At 41.0% G+C, this 23,518-nt stretch overlaps 1 protein-coding gene across 1 annotated transcript in view; it reads right to left on the bottom strand.

Annotated features, from left to right (window-relative positions):
- Nucleotides 1–23,518, bottom strand: part of cntn3b (contactin 3b) — a gene marked incomplete at both ends in the record, with an annotated part of 118,912 nt that overhangs the window by 68,801 nt on the left and 26,593 nt on the right. Inside the window, 3 exons of the mRNA XM_080026383.1 lie at nucleotides 942–1,145; nucleotides 4,169–4,267; nucleotides 10,260–10,435. Of these exons, the coding sequence (XP_079882509.1) occupies nucleotides 942–1,145; nucleotides 4,169–4,267; nucleotides 10,260–10,435 (479 nt within the window). The remainder of the gene's footprint in view (nucleotides 1–941; nucleotides 1,146–4,168; nucleotides 4,268–10,259; nucleotides 10,436–23,518) is intronic.

The following is a 23,518-nucleotide window of genomic DNA, read 5'->3' as shown; positions in this document are numbered from 1 at the left end:
CACTACATTCGCCAAAGCAAATCGGTTAGAAAGAAATTAAATTTCAATGTTACTACAATAATACGCAACCAAGAGGTCTGAAAAAGCCTTATCCTTGATCTAGCCCAGTTTAGACTTAAAGAGGACCTATGATGCTTTTTGACTTTTATGACCTATAAACGTTGTTATGATGATTCATAGTCATGCTTAACCATACTAAATTATCAAATAATGACTTACATGCATTTCGACGTATTCCCTGCTGACCGTCTGGGGTGTCTGTGCAGAGCACTAAACACTATTCTAGCCAGTCGAGAAGTCACGTCTTCAAAGCGTTCTACCCTTTCATAATTTGTGACGTCGCATAAAAATTTGTGACGTGACCACGCGGATGTTTCCATGTATGGTAATGCTGTCACTTCCCTGTTCGCGTCTGCCTCGCGCCCTTATAGGTCCATGCTCGCGCTTCCCGCCACTGAAAGTGTTCCGGAAGGAAGGTAACCAATCACAACGGAGTGGGGTTTGCAGGAGGGGGGAGGGTAGCGGAGATGGCCGATGCACAGGCGGAGGGAGCGGAGATTGCCGAAGCACACACACTCAAGTGTTGACAGGACGTGCTGGATCGCCAAAATAAGAGAAAGAGCTTCCCGAAAATCTACATAGTTTTTTGTGATGTGATTCGTGTCAGGTTGCTCTATAGCAGTGTAAAACAAGAAATTAAGACCAGAAAAGTAGTATAATAGGTCCTCTTTAAGTAGAATTTTTCCAACAACATGGTCAAACATTTATTTAAACTCATAGTGATGAACGATACCAAGGTAAAACTCAGCATGGCTACTAATTGAACCCATACGACACATAAACATGGCCAAAAAAAAAAAATTTCAACTAAATGTTAGTGGATAATGGAAAAAAAACATTGTGGTACAAACTGAAAATGCATTGTAGTTTAAAGCATTTACCATCACTCCTGAGGACAAGCGGCGTAGGAGAGCTGAGCACCTTCTCCCTGCTCACAGTGTTGTTAACCACACAGGTGTAGTTACCCACATCAGAAGGCTCCACTTTTGCGATATACAGACTCCCAGTCTCTTGAGAGATGAACCGACGGCTGTCTTGTTGGACAAAGTATGGGTATTCATTGAAGATCCACGCAAAAGACAAATCTGGAACGTCAACGGAAAACAACTGAAGTTAAAGCCAGCCTCGGTTATTTGCACTGCTGATTTCCCACATGTCATATACCGTACATCAACCTCAATGGCTGGGATGGCTGAACTGCTAAAAAAATTCAATACCCCCTGTGGCCTTAAACATTTTGGCATATCACTAGGGCTGCAACTAACGATTATTTCAATAATCGATTAATCGGTCGATAATTTTTTCAATGAATCGATGAATCGGATAAAAAAAAAGAAACATTTGTAAATAACGCATCTTTATTCAAAAACTGAACATTACTTCAAATTCACAGTGCACACTGAAGTGTCAAAACACCAGGTTATTGCTCCAACGTCCCGGAACTATTAAAAGTAATATTACATTATAAATTAATAATAAACTTAACTGGGATAACACAAAAAAAAACATACAATGTATGATATACATTTATACAGTATAAGGGATGTCCATGGTAAACCAGTCAACCGATAATATTTTTTAACAGTAAATACTAACGGTTAAAAAAATTAAATCATCTTAATTTCTCTCAGATGACAGGAGATCGTTAATTTGTATTGCTATTGATACCATTTTCAAGACTCCTTAACGATCCAAGTCTTTATTGATATCACAATTGATAATTTTCTATTATTTTGTTGAAATAGAACTTGTATTATTGCTTTAATTGCTGATATGATCATAGCTCAATATAGGACATTAAACAGGTCATAATTCCATCTTTACTATCTATTTTATATTGCTGGGAAAACAAGTTTCGCCAAAATCTCAAATTTCTTCCGATTTTAACATGGATTTAAAATCTGGATCACTATTTTTAACTGACGGGACTTTCTACACCGTTCGGTTGTGTGATTACTGCCGCTGCTTTGAATGACTGTTGATGCGCCGATGCCGACTCTCCGAGCACGTCTGCACACCGTCTGCAGCAGCAGCAGCAGCTGACAGAGTTTTTTTGGATGAGACGGATACTGAGTTGAACACTTTTATATAGGCCTGCAGTCCAGTGTTAGATATGACCAAAATACAAGCTGTGGCCGCTCACACTATAGCTTTCCCGCACGTGAAGCGAGCCTTCACGTGCGGAAGGCTCACTGTGGGCGTGCATGAACCTGTCGGCGGCTGGATGTAAACAGTGCCGCGCCTGCAAGTGATTTATTAATCGCGCGACTCAACGAATCGATGACCAAATTCGTTGCCAACGCTTTTAGTAATCGATTTTAATCGATTTTATCGATTCGTTGTTGCAGCCCTACATATCACAACAGTTTTACTTCCCATATCCCACTTTCTTTGAGAAGAGATACCGTGGCAAATGTAACAGCTACTAGTGCAGAAGAAAATGGGAGACCTAAGTAAAGGGAGCGAAACAAAATGGATTACATCGCACCAGTGGTCCTCCCCTGACACATGGCCTCCATTCCCAACGGGTCCCTGAGTGACTCGTTTGCTTCGTGGGAGACAAGGCCCGGATGGATGGATGGATAGATTGAGGGATGCATGGGAGGAAATATTGTGATGGCCCTTCACAAGCAGCAGGTCTACCACAAGAAAGGGGAGACCTGCTATGATGAAGGACTGTCTTATTTTGAGAAGCCCATCCCATTCCAGCACAGATTTGTAAGAGCAAGGAGATGCTTGGTGTGATCGACTAGCACTGGAATTGAGGGAGCTGGAGTCAAAAGGTGAACGCAATGACCATCATTCATATCTGATGCCCCCCAAGGGTGTCAGCCTCTGGGCATTTGGATGGGATTAAGCGTCCTGAGCTGGGTGCAGCGATGCAGATACAAAGCTCATTTTGATTGGGCAAGCATGAGCTATTACATAGTCAGCATAACCTCCATGTGAACTGCGTGGCAATAATGAGCACTGAAATATTTGTTTGCTAAGCAATTGTATGTCAATTTCATGCAACACAAGAATGTTTATGCTGGGGTTGTCACAATCCCAAAATGTTTGTTTTGATACTGGTAACAATAGGATTTTTGATACTAAAAAAAAACGATTAAAATAAATGTTGATATATGGTAGCAGAAGTCCTAGTTGATTTGACCAATTTGATATACCCTATCATAGGACTAGGTTATGTCATACTATAGCTTCATATTTAACAAACAGAGTTTAAATTTATTTTTTATACAAGGACGCTGATGAATAAATATCATACATTCTACTAATAATGAGATCAGACTTAAAAATGAAATGACCCCCCCCCCCCCCATGTATATGAAATGATAAGTGAAATGTTTTTTGTTTTGTAATGATGAAATTACTCCATGTTTTCTGGCAACGTCACGACTGAAAGCGATGTGCTCTAATAAAAAGGCGTTTGCATACAAAAAAAGTCTCAGTGATGTCCCGATGATTGTAGTAGTGAAGGAAAAGTGTTTGCAGAATTCAAACATTCAATGATGAATTAAAAGCACAAAACACAGAAGGGATCCCCACAGATTTCCGATACGTTCACATGTGGCAAATTGATGCTTTCAAACGTCAAAAGACAAAAAAGAGAAAAATAGGGGAGGTAATAGTATAAAGAAGATAGATAAAGGGGGGAGTGACAGAAAGGAGCAAAAGGACAATAAAAGGGACAGCAGGCTCTCAATGCTTCACTTTCATTCACTTCTGAAAATGGGAGAAAACACAATAGCGCTCTGCTCACAGCAGCCAACCACGTATAAGCCTATGTCAGAGAAGAGCTGTCAAAGTGTATTTCACACAGACTACTCTGACCCATTATCCCATAGACACGCTGTACAATACACTGCGCTACAAACTGTTCTCTTGTGAACGAAATTGGTTGTTTCAATGTGCAAGCTACTGTATCCGACAGCAGCCATTTCCCCATTATTTTCTGCAGATACTGACAGAGGTGGGGAAAGTAAAGGAGGCCTTTTATGAAAGGTTGCTATGAAACAAGTGGAGGTCATTCCTGTGAGTCATGGTTAATTAAGAGACAGCTGGCACAAAGGGTGGCATGACCTGATCGGCTATAGAGCAAACTCACCTCCAGAATGTGCAGGTGGCCCACATAGCAGAACCACGCCTTGGCCCTCACGGACGTTGACAGCGCTCCTCACCGTTTGAGTTTTGAAGTTATCGAGATCTGATGAATATGAAATAGAATTAGACAGCAGCTGAGAAAAAAAGTCATATCATCATCAGCATAGAAGTTAAACATCAGCCATAACGTGTTTTAATCAACTGTATAAGCTATTTGAAAAGGTTAGTTCTAAAAATAGGAGAATAAGGGTTCCCTGAATTTTCTTTACTGAATTACATGTTGGGCTATACTACTGGGGCTTTAATATGGCATCATTTATTGTCTTCGGACGCTTCCTGACAGCCTTTTTTGACGCTTTGTAAAGGCATCAGGGGGTGCTGATAGATGGACCTGATTTGGTGACGATTATCATCCTGCAACACTCTACGCTTTAGCCTAGGGGAAAAGGTTTAGGACGAAATGGTATAAAATGAGTGTGTGGACCGAGCAAACACAAGGTGACAAATGACAGTCCGCGGTGCCAACAGCAATAAGTAACATGGTTATTAAACGTGGTGTAATCTTGCAGTTAAAGGCATTAGCCTGGCCATCAATACTCAGCACAATCTACCCCCCTTGCAAATGAATGAGCAGTTGCTGGCAGACGAAAAAAACAGCTCAAACCTGGGGATGATAAACCACCCCTATGCTTGGTGAGTGATGGGAGGATATAGCTGCCACAGTCCCCTCTGTACTCTGCCTGCCCCCCTCCCCACCCCCCTGGCTAACAGCCTAGAGTTAAGCCTTCCAAACACAAACAAAAGAAAAGTCAGTGTGACCGATAAGGGAAATTAGGAGAAGGGAAGATTATGGAGCAAGAAGTGGGACAAGAGTGTTGGTGAGATTAATGAGAAAAGCTCTCTCGCCAAGTCACGGCAGGACACAGAAGAGGGCCACACAGGGGATTGGCTGACTTGAAAATACAGACAGAGTTCCATGTCCTTCTGATCTCACCAGGTTGCCTTAGTAAATACAGAGTCCATCTCCTTAACAAAATATTGAGGCCCCTGGAGCGTGATTCATATATCAGGTGTGATTTTAAAAGGGCTGGCATATGAGCAGTTGAACAACATAACAACAGCAACGCCTTTGGAAACAGCCGGAGGTGGAGAAGAGAGCTACTTTACTCGGGTTGGGCGTCATGGTTAAAATCTTCTTTCACTGTAAAAGTCATTTTATATCACGGTAACAGTATATGTCCCAGTATAGCATTTATTTGTCTTCTGTAAATTGAATTAATGTCTTTAAATGGCAATTTAACACGGGTGCTGACCAATTCTCTTAACGTAAGCATTTTCAAAAGGGTCAATCTGACCATGTCTTTACATATGTGTGCTGTAATGGCATGAGTCATTTCCCTCCATCTTCTTGATGTTTTGTCATCCTTTGGATCAAGACTATTCCAAACTCTTTTGAACCTGATTATCAGCTTTAGTTTCTGTTTTTGAACGGGTGGATGTACCACTCAGCTCTTGGCATTGTTTCCGTGGTATTAACGGTATTGCTAAATCTCTACAGGTAGATACATTACTACAATCGGTACACACAGTCATACCTACCAACTCTAAGAGATACTGACAATTCCTCTGTGGATTGGAAAGGAGGTCTCATTCACTGTGATTGCGAGAGAGAGAAAAAATGGCGTTGAAGAGGGTATAGATGTAGCAGGGCTCAGTGCTGGAGGGGGGTACTATACACTTCTCTCTTCCCTGTTCTCTGAGCAGAAGAGTAATGGGCTTCACTGGAGTGAACTGACCACACACTGTAACTCTGAGGGCTGGAGGCCAAACTCACTGTAGCCGCAGCGATTCCCTTTAGAAGCAGAATCAGTCTCTGCCATACAAGAATGTCTGGCCTAGAGATGACAGAGAATGACCATTACAGCTCAGAGATGATTGGCCTGGGCAATGGTGCCACTGTATAAACATTTCCTGTTATAGGCGCTATGGGGCAAAGCTAATTTAACTTGCTTCAGAAGCAACACAATATACAGTAGCTGTCTCAATGTGTGTGTTTGCGATTTCAGACAAAATCTAGTTTATTACAACGTGGAACTTTATTCTTTTTTTGTAGCTTTGGCCATTGTTTTTATCACTTGTTATACCGTTTTGCTCATAGAAACACTTGCTGTGGATTGTGAACAGGACCATATAGGCAGCATGTCAGGGAGGTGGTTAACAAGCCAATAGTGGACTATTTAAAGCAGTGTCAATTTATGTTAGGGCCATCTGGCAGCATCAGCACCAACTGTAAACACTGGCATATTTTCACCTTGAAAAGTTTGCTATGGCGTTTGATATAGTGAGATTATGTTTGGAAACACTATTTTCACTAAAACTATTTTCACATCCAGCATCTAAGTAACTGTGTTATCATTTAGTCAGTGTCACGTTTCTTCCAAACCGACACATTTCAATCCAACAGTCAGTCCTTTTAGTTCTGTTTGATGGAAATATATCTCCTTAGTTCCTCAAATGCTCAACTATGTTCACCAGCTAGTCACTAACATTGGCCGCGTTTCCCAGAATCGTTAAGAGCCTCTTTGGGCAAAGTACTACTTTGGAGCGCTCTTAAGAACGCTGTGAAAGAAGAATGCGTTTCCCAGATTCGTTCTTAGCGAAAGTAGTACTTTCACTAAGATGGAACTTCAGTGATCATGCCGCGTCAGGGAAATTTATTTCCTCCACTTTTCGAAATAATAAAACAATGCTCAATGCGGACCACTGGCGCAAGAAACATAGACTAATAGTAGAGAAAAAAAATGTTTTAATGAATTAGACGTTTACGTTTTCCACACACATGTGAGTTTATAGTACTACTACACATACAAAAAAAACATCAACAACCCTTCAACAACAGCATTTCACAGATATCAAAGAAACAGATTTAATTGAACTCAGCTGAACCTCATTCAGAGCGGCTCCACCTGCTAAAGGCGTTGCCAAAGTCCGCGCGTGTGAGAAACCATGGCTGCAATACAACACCTTCTCGCTGCGAACCAACAGTCTCGCCGTGCGCGAAGCCAGACGGTTTACATAAATGCATACGTGCGTCGGCACTTCTCCCCACTGGACGTGCTATCAGACCGGGCCGTCCAGGCAAAGTACCGGCTGCCCCGTGCGGAGATCCAACGGCTGATCTCTCTGGTGTCTCCACACATCCAGAGCAACCCGCTGCAATTTTGCCTTCAGCCTGGTCCAACAACCCGCAGCCCCTACCTCTTCACCACCAGTCACCAAGCACTAAACCATAAACCCACAACCACCACACATCATCCATATCAACTCTCAGGCCTGAAGGCTGAAATAAATAAACAGAACCAGCAGATGTAGGCTACATGTAATGTCCTGCACACTATGATTATTGCTGCAGTGTCCGGGTGCTTTACCTGAAAGTCTGGCACTGGAATGCTGTTGAAAGGGCGCACAATACGCACACGTCATTAACCTACGCTTAGATAAATTACAAATTGCCTGGGACTTTTTGTTGCTAGGTTTGACACCCTCATTTCAATGCAAAATGATCCACACAATACGTTGAAAAGAAACCAAAATAGTTTATTGAAACCATATGGGGGAGGGGTTACTCCGCGCTGTCTTTACTGCGTCTGCATCACCTGCAACGAAGGGAGATTGATTAGTGAAACCTTCGCACTCTTCCTTTTTGTTTGGTTCTGGAACTCCTGCCACTTCTTCCTCACAGCACGCCAGTCACGCAGGCCACATGGGCTGGAGGGGGACATATTTTCGGCTATGGCCTGCCTAACACGGTTCTTCACCGTGATGTTCTTTTTGCCCCTTGTTCCCCCGAATAAAACTGCCCGGTGCTGCCAGACCTCGTCCACTAAGACGCCCAACTCCTCCGCGGTAAACGACGGTGCCCGCTTGTTTATTTTGCTGCCGCTTTCTTCCATTCTCACATCACATGTGTGTGCCTATATCCACGGGGTATATATGCGCTAATGGGCTTGATTACTACTTTGATACACTTGCTGCCACACACACCCGCACCCACACACACGTTAGCCTACATGCGTAGCCTAATTCCACCTGTGTGGGGGAGACCACGGGGCGCTGTGTGTGACTTATGCGCTGATAAAGAGGTGGGTGATCGATTCGCCTGGCATCGATTTATTCAGTTTCAGCACGACCGCGGTGGACAGCTCCCACCAAAGAGCTTCTTTCGCTTCAACTTACGCGTTCTCCAAAGAAGGCACTTAAGATGGGAAACACCCGTATCTTAACGCTCGTTCTTTGGCGAACCCTTCTTTCGACCCTTCTTTGGCCCCAAAGAACGATCGATTCTGGGAAACGCGGCCCTTGTTTGTTTGCAGGTTATTGTTGATGCAGGTATTTGTACAGTGGGTTTATCAGTTTTCCACTAAAAGCAGCTGCCAGCTGTGGCTGGGAAGGACATCGATGAGTGCAGTGAGACTGAACTGAATAGGACAGTTAAGTTGACAGCCCTGAAACTAATCCAATCTGAGCACAAAGACTCCAAAAGGCTTTTTAGAGCTGAGGTGAAATACAGTGTCAGTTGAGGAATGATTCTCTGTGGGTTTTTCCTCTACGAGGGACACCTTTCTCACTACAAATTGTCAGATGACCTTCTGTTGGTATAAATAAATGACTAGTGCAGCTTCCAACCTATATATTTGCAAGCTCACCCAAAATGTTGTTTGATTCCTCACTACACCAGCAAACTGGGAACATGCAAATGTAAATGTAGATCAAAAGTGAACCAAGAAGTCAGTTCTGGTACTGCATGGATTTATGAATGAAGCTCGATAGGGCATCGCTAATTTGTTCCGGTGGTCAATTAGGTTACTGCAAAAAGTAATTCACCAAGGTTTTTTAAGAGCATGTTTTCACATAAATGGCCATTATGAAACAAGATGTTGATTGGGTGCCTTCGATCGCACACAAGGTACATCTTTACTTGGTTCTTCTAACAAAGAAGTAAACATTTGCGCAACATTTCCATTTCCAGAGCCTCCATTGCCATGTTCCCTGATCTTGCTATTTAACTTGATTGGTACAATGTTGTCACAACAAACAACAATGGCCAAAACTATGAAAATATACCTAATATTGAAACCAAACTTTCTCTTATCTTTAGTGGAGTATAAACCTGTATGGTGTAGCTGTAGACTGTTTAATTCTTGGCATTATTTCAACTGTTTTCATTGCAAACATGAGCTGTGTGGGAGGACATGTGGTGGCAGAAGGCAATGTTGAAGGCAAGCAAAGCAACAAAGAAGGCATGACATTTCTTTCTTAGGGCAGTGGCCTCATTACACGGAAAAACATATCAGCCATGCTGATCTCTTAGACCCCCCTCACTATACATTATGCAAGACAATAAATGTCAAGCAGCTCTGCACTTCAACCGGTCCCCACAAGTAAGATTCATTACCGGGCTATAGGCATAATAGCAGTCAATCTCCTGAGAGGAAGTGAAAGGCTCTCTATCCTTTGGACATGATCAATAGTAGCAGGCTTGATCAAGAGAGGAGAGGTAGGACCCCATCCCACCCCACCCCAAAGCATCAAGTTTCCAACCTGCCTTTTGTCTTAAGCAAAATCAGTAGACAGCCTGTCATCTGCTCACAACTTTGCTATATATATTATTAAAAAGTGGCGGGTGATTACAAAGATGCATTATTCTTAAGCATTATTTGTGGTCGTCTCCTTTAAATTCTGGATCACAGGGGCTGGTGTACATATGAGTCATTTGGGACTGAGCATAGAATGTGTCAGAGCTGGAACCACTAATGAGAATCAATGGAGTTCAGAGGGAGTCAGAAGCTGCCTACTACCCCACTGCGTTTGTTGCATCTGGCATTCATTGCATTGGAGAACCATTTCCCTTCCTCGAAAAAAAAAAACGATTTCCCAGGCAATTTAAATGAAAAAATCAGAAGTGAAAATGAAAAACAAAACAGGCCTGGGACCATAACACATAAAACATGCATGTAAGACTGATATACATGGGATACAAAGAGATGCCGGAATGTCAGAAAGGTATGTCCCTCAATCGTAAAAGGATCACTTACATACAAACTGCAGGCTGGCTCTGCGGCTGAGGATGGATCCCCACGTGTTGAAGACCGTGCACTGGTATACCCCGGCGTCTTGGTCCTTGTCCAGGTTGCTAATGATCAGGCTGCCCCCAGACATGTGACGCCGGTAGTTATTCCCCAGATCAATGAGTGTTCCGTTTAGTGACCATCTGGAAAAACGCAAACACAATCAGTACTCTGAGTCCCCCATGAGATGCACACTCGCAGTGTTTATCACAGAGATCGATTTGCTTGGACCGGTCCACCCCCCGTCATGCTGAGAAGACAAAAGTTGAGTAACAAAAGTAAGAGTCCTGCATTATTAAAAGTGAAATCCGATTGCTGTGAATTAACGTGTTCCTCTAACCGGGACCACTTTTTTCAGTAACGAGTAATCTAACTCGTCACTATTCCCAAACCAGTAATTAGATTAAAGTTACTTATCCAAGTCACTGTGCGTTACTATTTCTGTAATTTTCCTTAGTAAAACATTTTACATAACTGCACAAATGGCTGCGAATCCGATTTAATGTAAATAAATGTGCGAGCTGTGTCTCTAAATGCTCCAACCGCTCCTCTCGTCTTTTTGGTAGCGCCCCTCGTCTCCTCTGACATGCAGTGTGTGTGTGTGTGTGTGTGTTTTACGCTTTACGGCCAAGCCTAAGCTGAACTGTGGCGGAAAACAAATGCAACGTCTGCTATATGGGGATATTTAGGATTCAGGTATGGTGACGTTGAACAGATAAAAGTGTTTAAAACTTGGAAACTTATCATCGCTACGTCACGTGGCGACCGGTGGCTGGCAACACGGCCAGTCTATCAACACATGAGACAGCACAGAGAAAAGTCAGAAGAATGGATGTGAGTGAAGGCCCAGGCAAGTTTCAATAAGTTTACATACACTGCTACTGTCTCTGCATTTTGGAGGAATGCATGTAATTTCATGTTGAAAAAACCTTTTTTTTTTTTTTTAAAGCATCATTTTTATTATTTTGAAAACAGTAGGCCTATAGGCTACTAGCCTAGTACAAGCTTTTTTTTCAATGATTCTTAATATGTACATTTTTTAAATTGAAATATACAGGTTTCAAAACTATCAATAATATCTAATGTTCCTTTAAAACCAAGCAAGTAGAATCATACTACCATTTATTTATTAAATCACATCGCAAATCGCAAAATTGGCCACTATAATTGCAATGGCACAATTTCTCCAAATCTTGCAGCACTATTTACTGTATATGCTGGTGCACCTAGATGAAAAAGTTAGGCGCACCGGTGCTACCAATGTAAAAGTTAGTCTGGAGCCATGTAAAGTAACTTTTAATCTAACTTAGTTACTTTCAAATTCAAGTAATCAGCAATGTAACTGTTACTTTTAAAATCTAGTAATCAGTAAAGTAACTAAGTTACTTTTTTGAAGGTAAATGTGGCAACACTGATTAAGATGAGCCTGGTGCTCGCACAGCTGGCATTTCGGGTGGAAATTACTTGCCGCACCCAGAGCAGTGTCATGATGAGGCCCCTGGGAGATGACTACAGCACACCTTAACAAAAATGTGACTCAAAGACAGACGTAGATAACTTTATGAGAGAGCCTATTGCCCTTCATTGGATACAATCCTCTTGACTGGTAGAAGCTTGATCAGACAAGCTTCCCGAGGCTAGCAACACTAGCCAGGTGCTACCGTTGCATACCAGGGACATCAGTTCACTGTGAACAGCTATTCTCAACCGTGGATATCATAGTTAACAGACCAACCCCAGGGCATATCAATATGCTTATTTTCCTTAACAAGATACAGTAAGCTGTCCGCTTGGCTGAAGAAGGACTGAGGTAGCCATGGACTGTTTATTGTAGTATGTATGCCGTTTGCTTTACATTGTCAATGTGGACTTGATGAAAAGTCTTGCAAAATGCTAAATGATAGAATTTTAAATATTGTATCGATTTTGAATTTCCTTTAATACAAATGAGTTCATTTGGAAGAGGCATCCCATTCTTGTATATCTCTGGGCATTGTGATGTAGATTAAAAATGCCTTAACCTTTGTGTTAATAAAATGGCATGTCTAAAAAAACAACGTAGCCTTGGCAGAGTGCTTTCTAATTAGTTTATGCTTGTGCCTTTGTGATTCTGACGTATTGCTTTTTGACACCTTCATATTGCATTGTCCACACACCATTTCCTTCAAGGAAAGGTCGCGAGATACTCCGTCATGCAAGCTCAGTTCAGGAAGTTACAGCTATTAATCACAGCCAACAACAGAGACAAAACACTGAATAATGTTCAAGCTGAACTATGCACACACTGTAGACGTTATTCACGGAAAGCTGCAGTCTGTGGGTCTGACAGTGACATATTTGAAGTTGATGCACACTGACTGATCCCTATACAGAGCATGATGGAGGGGAATGGGACTTTATCTCAACATTAACACAAATTAAAAAATTACCATCTTCGTCCCTTATAGGATTTAGAGAAACAAAAAAAAATATTATTGATACGGTATGCCGTTATAAGTCTGCCTTGGGACTGTGAAATGAAAACTCCAATGATAAGGTGAAAAAATAATCAATATAATTATTTCCCCTCACAGGCAAACTAACAGGCAGTTAGAATGATGTTCAATGCAGTCATCTTAACCTGCATTTTCTTTTATTTAAATTTAAATCTATTTCTACTCATTAGCTTTTAAATATTTAATTTCTATTAATTCGCTTTACTAATGTGTATTTTAATCTTGCCCCTGTAAGGCACTTTGAATGGACTTGTCTGAATTGTGCTATACATAAACTTGCCTTGCCTTGCCTGTGTCTCCATCCTGACAGACTACAAAAGAAGAAGTTGGGTAACACTTCATTTGAAGGCGTATGACACTGTCATAAGACTGTCATTACACTGTCATGAACATTAGGAATGGTTATGACTGTTGTCATAAAGTGTCATTCGGTAAATTATGTCACGTTTAATGCCACATTGACATTGTATGAGATGTCTTTTTTATGACAACCTGACATAAGCTAAGACAAAATAACTTGTCGATGGCTTTGTAATGACAACCTGACATAAGCTAAGACAAAATAACTTGGTAATGACAACCTGACATAAGCTAAGACAAAATAACTTGGTAATGACAACCTGACATAAGCTAAGACAAAATAACTTGGTAATGACAACCTGACATAAGCTAAGACAAAATAACTTGTCCGTGTCTTTGTAATGACAACCTGACATTAATGAAGACAAAATATCTTTGTTATGTCGACTTGACATTAACCAATAACATGACCTGTCATAAACATGTAATAGTACGCTTAATAATCAAATGTAAAGAAACTATTTTGATTTATGTTGTAAGATTACATTAAACTGTCATTTGTGGAAGGTTTTGATATTGACTGTCATGAGACCTTTATTATACTGTCATGAATGTTTCTGTTGGCCTGAAGTAAAGTGAAACAATTTGGAAAATTCGTTAACATGTCATGAAGTGTTATTACACTGTCTAATGCCTTTATAACATGCTCATGAATGATTCTGTTGGCCTAAAGTAAAGTGAAACAATTTGGACAGTTCATTAACATGTCATGAAGCGTTATTACACTGTCTAATGCCTTTATAACATGCTCATGAATGATTATTTTGGCCTCAGTTAAAGTGAAACAATTTGTACATTTCATTAACATGTCATTAAGTGTTATTACACTGTCTAATTTTGACATTGACTGTCATGAGACCTTTATTATACTGTCATGAAGTATTGACTTTACCTCAAAGTGAAAGAATTTGGACTTTTCAGTCAATATTATTACACTTAATTATACACACAACAGTGTTAACTGCAGTAGTATCCCCTTTATAGATGTAACATGAAGCATGTCAGTATCAGTGGTTGACACTAACGGTTGCCCGCTTGCCCGGGGCAACTGAAAATAATGTTTGGGCAAGTTGAGATTGCTTCTTGGTTGCCCAGACGGGCAAGTGGATTTTAGAGGGTTTGTCTGTAGTCTAGGCTATGTATTCATGTGTTTTACAGTCTGCAAAACATTTTTTTTCCCGCTAACTAACACAAAATAGATCGGCTATATTCGCAATTGAGCAGCTGCGCGCGGCAGCCAGCAGCATCACGGTCGCTCTTTCGCACTCGATCTCTCTATCTCTCTCTCTCTCACACACACACACACACACTACACACACAGCCTGTGTGCGCGCAGTTTCGCTGTCTACGTTCCGAAGGCCGGCTCTATCCTACGGACCTGGTTCCGCTATATTCAAAACCCAGAAATCAATAACGTTTGAGCTTATCGATACGGCTATGGAGTCCAGTAGGCTAGGTCACATTATATCATTTTAAATATCGAGTCGGGTCATCTTCATCTAATTAGGCCTACTTCAGCGTATTATTCCATCACTGGACCGCATCACGGACTGTAAAAGTGTTTTACCTTCGACTGTCTTGAAGAAACTCCTTCAACCCGCTCCGTCTCCAAAAAAAAAAAAAAACTTGTCTGCTGAGCCGCTGCCGCTGCAGACGGGCTCCGCACCGTCTCATCATTCATTCAATGCAGCGGTGATCAACAAACGAGAGACTGTAGCAAGTCCCGCAGTTAAAAAATCGGATAGTTTTTAAATCCATATTAAAATCTGCAGGATAAGACCTAGTTAGCTAAAAAAAATCGCAAACGGTTCAAATGTGATGTGTTCAGGTCGGCTCAGTAAAATGATTATTAGGCACAGGTCAATAAAATGACATCATGATGTGTTCAAATGTAACATCAAGAAAATAAGAAATTTTAGTTTTTTGCGGGAAGCTTGAATAATAGCCTACAGTTTGGGTAAAAAAATTGTTTTCCCAGCAATATAAACTAAATAGTAGGCCTAAATATGGAATTATGACCTGCTTAAAGTCCTATCCTGAGCTCTGCTCATCATATAAGCAATTAAAGCAATAATACCAGTTCTCTTTAAACAAAATAATAGAAAGGTATCGATAAAGATTTGGATTGTGGAGTCTTTATAATGGTATCAATATGAATAGAAATGAATGATCCCCCTCTTACTTACAGTATAACTGGGCAATAGCTTTAACATGGTGGACTTTAATCATTTTATGCCACACGATCACTTTTTGGCAATGTGACCGTTTTAAATAAGTAAAATTGTTCTGTGGAAGCTAACATTCAGCTTGACTCTGAGCTAGACTGAGTTTTCTGAGCCCCTGGGCAAGGTGCATGGCAAAAAGAGGCCCTTTCACGATGCTGCAGCAGGACCAAGCGCTTGGTGTAGTGTGTGATGTCATGATATATAGGCTTATATGAATTGTTGTTCGTTTTATGTGGTCAGGATGAGACTAGTAAGCAGTGTTTGCATTTAAGAGATAAGAGATCGCTAAAATGTATAATTCAATTAGCCTATACTATATCATTGTTTAACAGTTTTTTTTGGGCAAGTGAACACAACATTCGGGCAAGTAAAACATTACCTGTACTTGCCCTATGGGCAAGTGCATTTGAAACCTTAGTGTCAACCCCTGAGTATTACATGTGGAAAATACCTTAACAAAAGCAATACAAGTCAAGACAGTCCGTTTTATTTGCTTTGAGACACTAAACAAAACATATATACATACACTTAAAACAGAAATAAGAACTACTTTAAAATCAAATGCACTTTCCAGTCCTTAAATGAACAATCCAAAGAATAAAACAGTGGTTTTAAAATAAATAATATAAGTTATAATGGCTGCTAAAAATCACCAGGAAGAGATCAGCTTAAACACAAAAGGCGAGACACGGCAGGCAAAAACATCGTTTTTTTTAAGCACTGGTCAATTTTGAGATTTGGGTCTATTTAGCTTCCATAACATGTCTTCTTTCATACTAGTATGGATAAAAGGTCCAAAATATACATTTTAGGTGTTTATTTTACTGAACTTTGACTTGCGTCTGTATTTTGCTCCTAAGTTCGTCAAAAGTGAGCATTCTAACGTAACATACAGCACCGTGACCGCTGTATGAATCATAATAACCATGGTACTGTTGGAAAGCTCTGAATCTCAAGAACAACGTTATCGGATCCAAATATGGTAATTTCCTTTGTATCAGTAACCAATCGTGAAAGTGTGAGGAGGGATTCAATGCTAGGAACGCGACCTCATTGGCTAATGCACATTTCTGACGATGTGATTCGCTAAAAGGCATCACGTGATGCTAGCCGCGGGTAGCTCAAAAATCACAAAATAAAATGGGAAAAAGGTCGTAAATATGCCAAACCAACACAAAAAAAATACTTAATCAATTGGCTACGGACATTACATGATCGCCATTTGAAGGGGAGAAGTGTTAAAGACATGTAAATCATGCCGATCACGTCGGAGAGACACAGACTGTCAGAGGATCAGAGGGGAGATGGTGGGGAGAGAGAGCGTCTGTACTCCGGAGCAGGTTGACAGACAGTGGCTGAATAAATCACGTTTAAATTAGCATGTGGATGTAAATGTTACTATTAGTGCTGTCAAACGATTAAAATATTTAATCACAATTAATCGCATTAATGTCATAGTTAACTCGCGATTAATCGCGATTAATCACATTTTTATCTATTCTAGCCTAAATGTCCCTTAATTTCTTTTTGTCCCATTATTTTTTCTAATTTTAATGCTCTTATCACACCCATTCTCTACACCCTTGTAATTCAGTGTATTTCTTCTAAAATATCATAATTTGCAATTCAGTGCAAATAGCCCACAATGTAGATCAATATAGATCAGAATTGACTGGACGTTTAGCCGTTTTGCAAGTTAAATGATTTTAATGTGAAATTACGCTGTAGGACATGTTCCGTTTGAATGAACAGTAACTTAACTGCGAGCCACATGTATAGTTTGTGGTGTTTCAGTTGTTCCAACATTACTAGTTGATTCAACAGCATGTGAAAAAAACACAACGTTTGCTAGGCCGTAAAGAGCGTTGATCGCGCGATAATAAAAATATCGCCGTTAAAATGGGTTTGCGTTAACGCCGTTAATAAACTGACAGCACTAGTTACTATGCTATGGTTTATATATGTTAAGCAGTGGTAGGCCTATATGGCATTTAGGGGTGTAGGGCCTAATTCAATAAATTACTCTAGCTATAATCAGTGATTATCAGCAGAATTCACGTTTTTATCTTTAACGGCCGTTTTCTCAAAATGAGCTTTTTCCAATACAAAAAAATATCTCAACTTCTAGACCACTGACATAAACCAAACTTTCCATAATCATTCATAGCACTATTTGAAAGGTTTTTACACAAGGATTTGTTAATATATTGTTAATTGTCTGATTTATGATACATGTTACTCCTAAAAACATGCCTAAAATGCATTTCTAAGACATGTAAGGCAAGGCAAGGCAAGTTTATTTATAAAGCACATTTCGGACACAAGGCCATTCAAGGTGCTTTACAGATGCAAAAACAAAAACACATCAAGAATAGAGCACACATTAAAAAAAATACATAAAAAAAAGCGAATGAGAAACATGAATACAAATAAAACATAAAATAATTAAAAAGTTTAAAAAGAATAAATAAAAATTTAAAATTACAGGTTAAAACGGAAACGGTAAAGTCTTCAGACCTGATTTAAAAGAGCCGAGTGTTGAAGCGGACCTCAAGTCCTGTGGAAGTTTATTCCAGAGCTTTGGTGCATTAAAACTGAAGGCTGACTCTCCCTGTCTAGTCCTTACTCTGGGGACTGTCAGTAGCCCAGTGTCAGACGATCTGAGAGCTCTGACTGGTTTATATGGGATCAGCAGGTCAGCGATGTATTTGGGGCTTAAACCATTTAGGGCTTTATAGACCAACATCAATATTTTAAAATCAATTCTTAGAGTGACAGGAAGCCAGTGTAAAGACCTAAGAACTGGGGTAATGTGATCCACTTTTTTGGTCCTAGTGAGGACTCGAGCAGCAGCGTTTTGAATTAGCTGAAGCTGTCTGATTGACTTTTTAGGAAGGCCTGCAAAGACACTATTACAGTAGTCAAGTCTACTAAAAATAAATGCATGGACACGTTTTTCTAAGTCCTGCTGAGACCGTAGCCCTTTAATTCTTGATATATTTTTAAGGTGGTAGTAGGCTGACTTAGTAATTGATTTAATGTGTTTTTTGAAATTCAAGTCTGAATCTATGACTACTCCAAGATTTCTAGCTTGGTGTGTGCTTTCTAACATAACAGATTTAAGCTGTGCGCTGACTTTTAATTGTTCATCCCTGTTACCAAAGACAATTACTTCAGTTTTGTCTTTGTTTAATTGAAGAAAGTATTTTTGATTTATTAAATGAAAAAAGGCTGTATCCAAAATCTGTTGTGTAAAAACTTTAGAAACTAATATCGATGACCGAAAATCAAAACCTCCTATCTGAAAAAATTACTTTTTTGAGAAATTGAAAAAAACTGTGTGGTTTTCTTGCAAAATGTTTTTTCTTTTAGGAAACCCGATAAAATACACTGTTTTTGGACTATATAACTATATTATGTTTTAAAAATACTGAAAAAGTATTAGTGCCTTGTAAAGTGCAGATAGGAGGTTTTTCACCACTTTTCCTGTATAATTTAGCAGATAGGTGCTTTTGCACTTTATTATTATTTGGTGTGGTTATACCTACAATATCTCACAAAAGTGAGTACACCCCTCACATTTCTTCAAATATTTCATTATATCTTTCCATGGGACAACACTGAAGAAATGACACTTTGATACAACGTTAAGTAGTCAGTGTACAGCTTGTATACCAGTGTAAATTTACTGTCCCCTCAAAATAACTCGACACAGCCATTAATGTCTAAACTGCTGGCAACAAAAGTGAGTGCACCCCTAAGACATTTTTTCCAAAGTGGGCCCAAAGTGTCAATATTTTGTATGGCCATTATTGTCCAGCACTGCCTTAACCCTCTTGGGCATGTAGTTCTTCAGAGCTTCACAGGTTGCAACTGGAACCCTCTTCCACCCATTCATGACAGCATCACGGAGCTGGTGGAGACCTTGCGCTCCTCCACCTTCCGTTTGAGAATGCCCCAAAGATGCTCAATAGGGTTTAAGTCCGGAGACATGCTTGGCCAGTCCATAACCTTTATCCCCAGCTTCTTTAGCAAGCCAGTGGTCGTTCGCAGGTGTGTTTGGGGTCGTTATCATGTTGCAATACTGCCCTGCGGCCCGGTTTACGAAGGTTGAGTGCAAGTGCTCAGCGTTGGCTTTGGAAAATAGACGTATGAGTGCTGCCAGCATTGCTGAAGGGCTTGAAGGGGTGGGGGGTCAGCCTGTCAGTGCTCAGACCATACGCCACACACTACATCATACTGGTCTGCATGGCTGTTGTCCCAGAAGAACGCCTATTCTAAAGATGATGCTCAAGAAACCCCACAAAAAGTTTGCTGAAGACAAGCAGACTACGGACATGGATTACTGCAACCATGTCCTGTGGTCTGATGAGACCAAGATACATTTATTTGGTTCAGATGGTGTTAAGAGTGTGGGGCGGCAACCAGGTGAGGAGTACAAAGACAAGTGTGTCTTGCCTATAGTCAAGCATGGTGGTTGGAGTGTCATGGTCTGGGGCTGCATGAGTGCTGCCAGCACAGTGGATCTACAGTTCATTACATTCTAACATGTACTGTGACATACTGAAGCAGAGCATGATCCCCTCCCTTCATAAACTGGGCCGCAGGGCAGTAATGCAACATGATAACAACCCCAAACACACCTCCGAATATAATATTTTAGATCAACTCACCCTCTTGATGAAATAAAATGTTCACTATTGGGCGCTAATACCATAGATAATATCTATGGTTTATACAGTAATACGCTGATGCATTATAGCAATAATACGGTACCCTGCTCGATTCATTGTATTCTCATCATTAACTTGACAGAGATACTAACAAATACTTCACTAGTAAAGATGGAAGATACATTTGATTAATAAAATAATTGATTACTGCAATCTGACAGATTTTAAGATTAGTTTACATACCTCAGAAGTCTCAAGTTTTGAACTTGTGTAGATAGGAGGTTTTGAACTTAAACATATTCCTGGCGAACGTGATAGGAGGTTTTTTTCATGTGACTTTTCTGTCACAATGAAGGGCGGGAAAATGTTGCAAAACTACTGAAGAGGAGCAGCCTTCCTTGTTCTCATCATTTTAAGAAAAAAAAATTAAAAAATGCAGATAGGAGGTTTTGCTTTTCGGCCATCGATATGTGCGTAAAATAAAAAAGAGATTTTAACTCTGGCTTTATCCAACATCCCGATTTTTTCTAGAAAAATTACCCAAATGTACGCATAATTGGTTAAATATTGCCATATTTGCATATTTAATAAATATTAAAGAAAATCGTGTAATACAAAAAATAATTGTGTTAGTGTCAGTAATCAACTGGCAAAGTTTCATGATGATATCTATAAGTAAAAAAAAATCCCTATTCACCTGGGGTGTCTCGCCTTAATGGCACTCAGCTTTTAAACTTTGTGGGCATGTTAGCTTCAGCATGTAACTAGTGCAAACTTGTAAGTGAATACGGTGCTTAAACAGGCAGATTGCAGATCAGCAAATCATAGAGCTATTAGCACACACAATAATAACAGAAATATACATTAGATCAGGTTGAAGTAAATAAAAGATACAGGTTTAAAAAAAAATATGCTTCAGTCACTTATGTAGTCACTACGTTATATGTCCTTGTGTTTCTCCATTTATATTCTCCACACATCCTTTTTGCTTCTCTGTTTGTTGCCAAAGACAGGATTATTGTATGTGCGAGTAGTGGGAGGAGGTTAAATGGATAAGGATGGGGAAGCTAGTCAGAATTACAGCCCAAAACAGCGTGATTGAACTTAATGGGAGAGGAAGGTGAGCAGCCAGGAGAGATCACCCCCCTCCACAAGCAGACAACTAGCTATGGGTGTGATGGTGTGTCTCCGCATTGCCGGCACAATCAGTAAACCAACCTAGCTACTCTTCCAGTAAAAAAAACAACAGAGACAGGCTCTGATATTAGGAGACATAGGTTATACAGGTCCTTCTCATATAATTAGCATATTGTGATAAAGTTGTTTATTTTCCATAATGTAATGATAATAATTGAACTTTCATATATTTTAGATTCATTGCACACCAACTGAAATATGTCAGGTCTTTTGTTGTTTTAATACTGATGATTTTGGCATACAGCTCATGAAAACCCCAAATTCCTATCTCAAAAAATTAGCATATCATGAAAAGGTACTCTTATGCCTCGTTTCCACCGAGTAGAGCGGGTCGGATCGGAGCGGTTCGGTCCGGGTAGTTTGGCTTTTCATTTGCCAAAAGTTGGGTAGGGTACGGTTTAAGCGCACCTAACCGCTCTGAGCCTCTCCCAATCTCAGTACTCCTCCGTAGGGGTACTGGCCGCCTGAAAGCGGTCCGAAAATGCGGAGCGACACACCCCCGTCATTTGATTGGTCGAAAGAATCATTTCCGCCATGTGTAGTCATCTCGGCAAGAGTGAAGAGAGTCTTGTGTTTTGTCGAAAATGTGAGCACAGCACTGTTTATTGTGTGGTGTTTTTCCTCGTCAATAAGTTGGTTACACTGTGTCCCACTGCTAGTCACGTAGCTGCTGCAGCCAGCGCTGTTTGCTCATGAGTTGCACCGAGCCGTTTCTGTGTGTTTTCGCCATAGATAGTAGACTAGTAAATACACGTTCACAACAACACGGGGGGAATAAATAAAGAAGCGGCTGGTTTGACCAAGCAAAAACGAGAGACAGCTGGCTTGACCACAGTTGGTAGAAATAATCATTTCCGCCGTGTGTAGTCGAAGAGCCGTCTGTGTGCTCACAACAACACGGGGGAAAGCGGCTGGTTTGACCAAACGAGAGACCGCTGGTTTGACCACAGTTGGTAGAAAGAATCATTTCCGCCGTGTGTAGTCACCTCGGCTAGAGTGAAGAGAGTCTTGTGTGTTGGCGAAAATGTGAGCGTAGCACTGTTTATTGTGTGGTGTTTTTCCTCGTCATTAAATGAACCAGTTGGCTACACAGAGTCCCACTGCTACGATGTCGCGTAGCTGCCGCAGCCAGCACTGTTCGCTCACTGTATCAGTTGCACTGAGCCGTTTCTGTACTCACAACAACACGGGGGGAATAAATAAAGAAGCGGCTGGTTTGACCCAGCAAAAACGAGAGACCGCTGGCTTGACCACAGCTGTTCCACAGCCCGAAAGTTTGACCCACATTCTGGCGGCGGCTATCGCAGTCCAGCCGAAACCCCGCCCTACCCGTAAAGGTAGGGTCATAAACCCCGCCCTACCAGTAAAGGTAGGGTCGGCGGTGGAAACAACACCGAGATTCTTAAAAGTGAGCTGTCCCGCTCTGAGCCGCTCCGATCCGACCCGCTCTACTCGGTGGAAATGAGGCATTAAGGAGCTGTTAACCTAATCATCTGAATCAACTAATTAACTCTAAACACCTGCAAAAGATTCCTGAGGCTTTTAAAAACTCCCAGCCTGGTTCATTACTCAAAACCGCAATCATGGGTAAGACTGCTGACCTGACTGCTGTCCAGAAGGCCATCATCAAGCAAGAGGGTAAGACACAGAAAGAAATTTCTGAGCGAATAGGCTGTTCCCAGAGTGCTGTATCAAGGCACCTCAGTGGGAAGTGTGTGGGAAGGAAAAAGTGTGGCAGAAAACGCTGCACAACCAGAAGAGGTGACCGGACCCTGAGGAGGATTGTGGAGAAGGGCCGATTCCAGACCTTGGGGGACCTGCGGAAGCAGTGGACTGAGTCTGGAGTAGAAACATCCAGAGCCACCGTGCACAGGCGTGTGCAGGAAATGGGCTACAGGTGCCGCATTCCCCAGGTCAAGCCACTTTTGAACCAGAAACAGCGGCAGAAGCGCCTGACCTGGGCTACAGAGAAGCAGCACTGGACTGTTGCTCAGTGGTCCAAAGTACTTTTTTCGGATGAAAGCAAATTTTGCATGTCATTCGGAAATCAAGGTGCCAGAGTCTGGAGGAAGACTGGGGAGAAGGAAATGCCAAAATGCCTGAAGTCCCGTGTCAAGTACCCACAGTCAGTGATGGTCTGGGGTGCCATGTCAGCTGCTGGTGTTGGTCCACTGTGTTTTATCAAAGGCAGGGTCAATGCAGCTAGCTATCAGGAGATTTTGGAGCACTTCATGCTTCCATCTGCTGAAAAGCTTTATGGAGATGAAGATTTCATT

Source organism: Ammodytes marinus, assembly GCF_949987685.1.
Source record: "Ammodytes marinus genome assembly, chromosome: 4".
Taxonomy (NCBI): Eukaryota; Metazoa; Chordata; class Actinopteri; order Uranoscopiformes; family Ammodytidae; genus Ammodytes; species Ammodytes marinus.
Note: the sequence above shows the minus strand (reverse complement) of the source record. Positions and strands in the feature narration are given on the sequence as shown.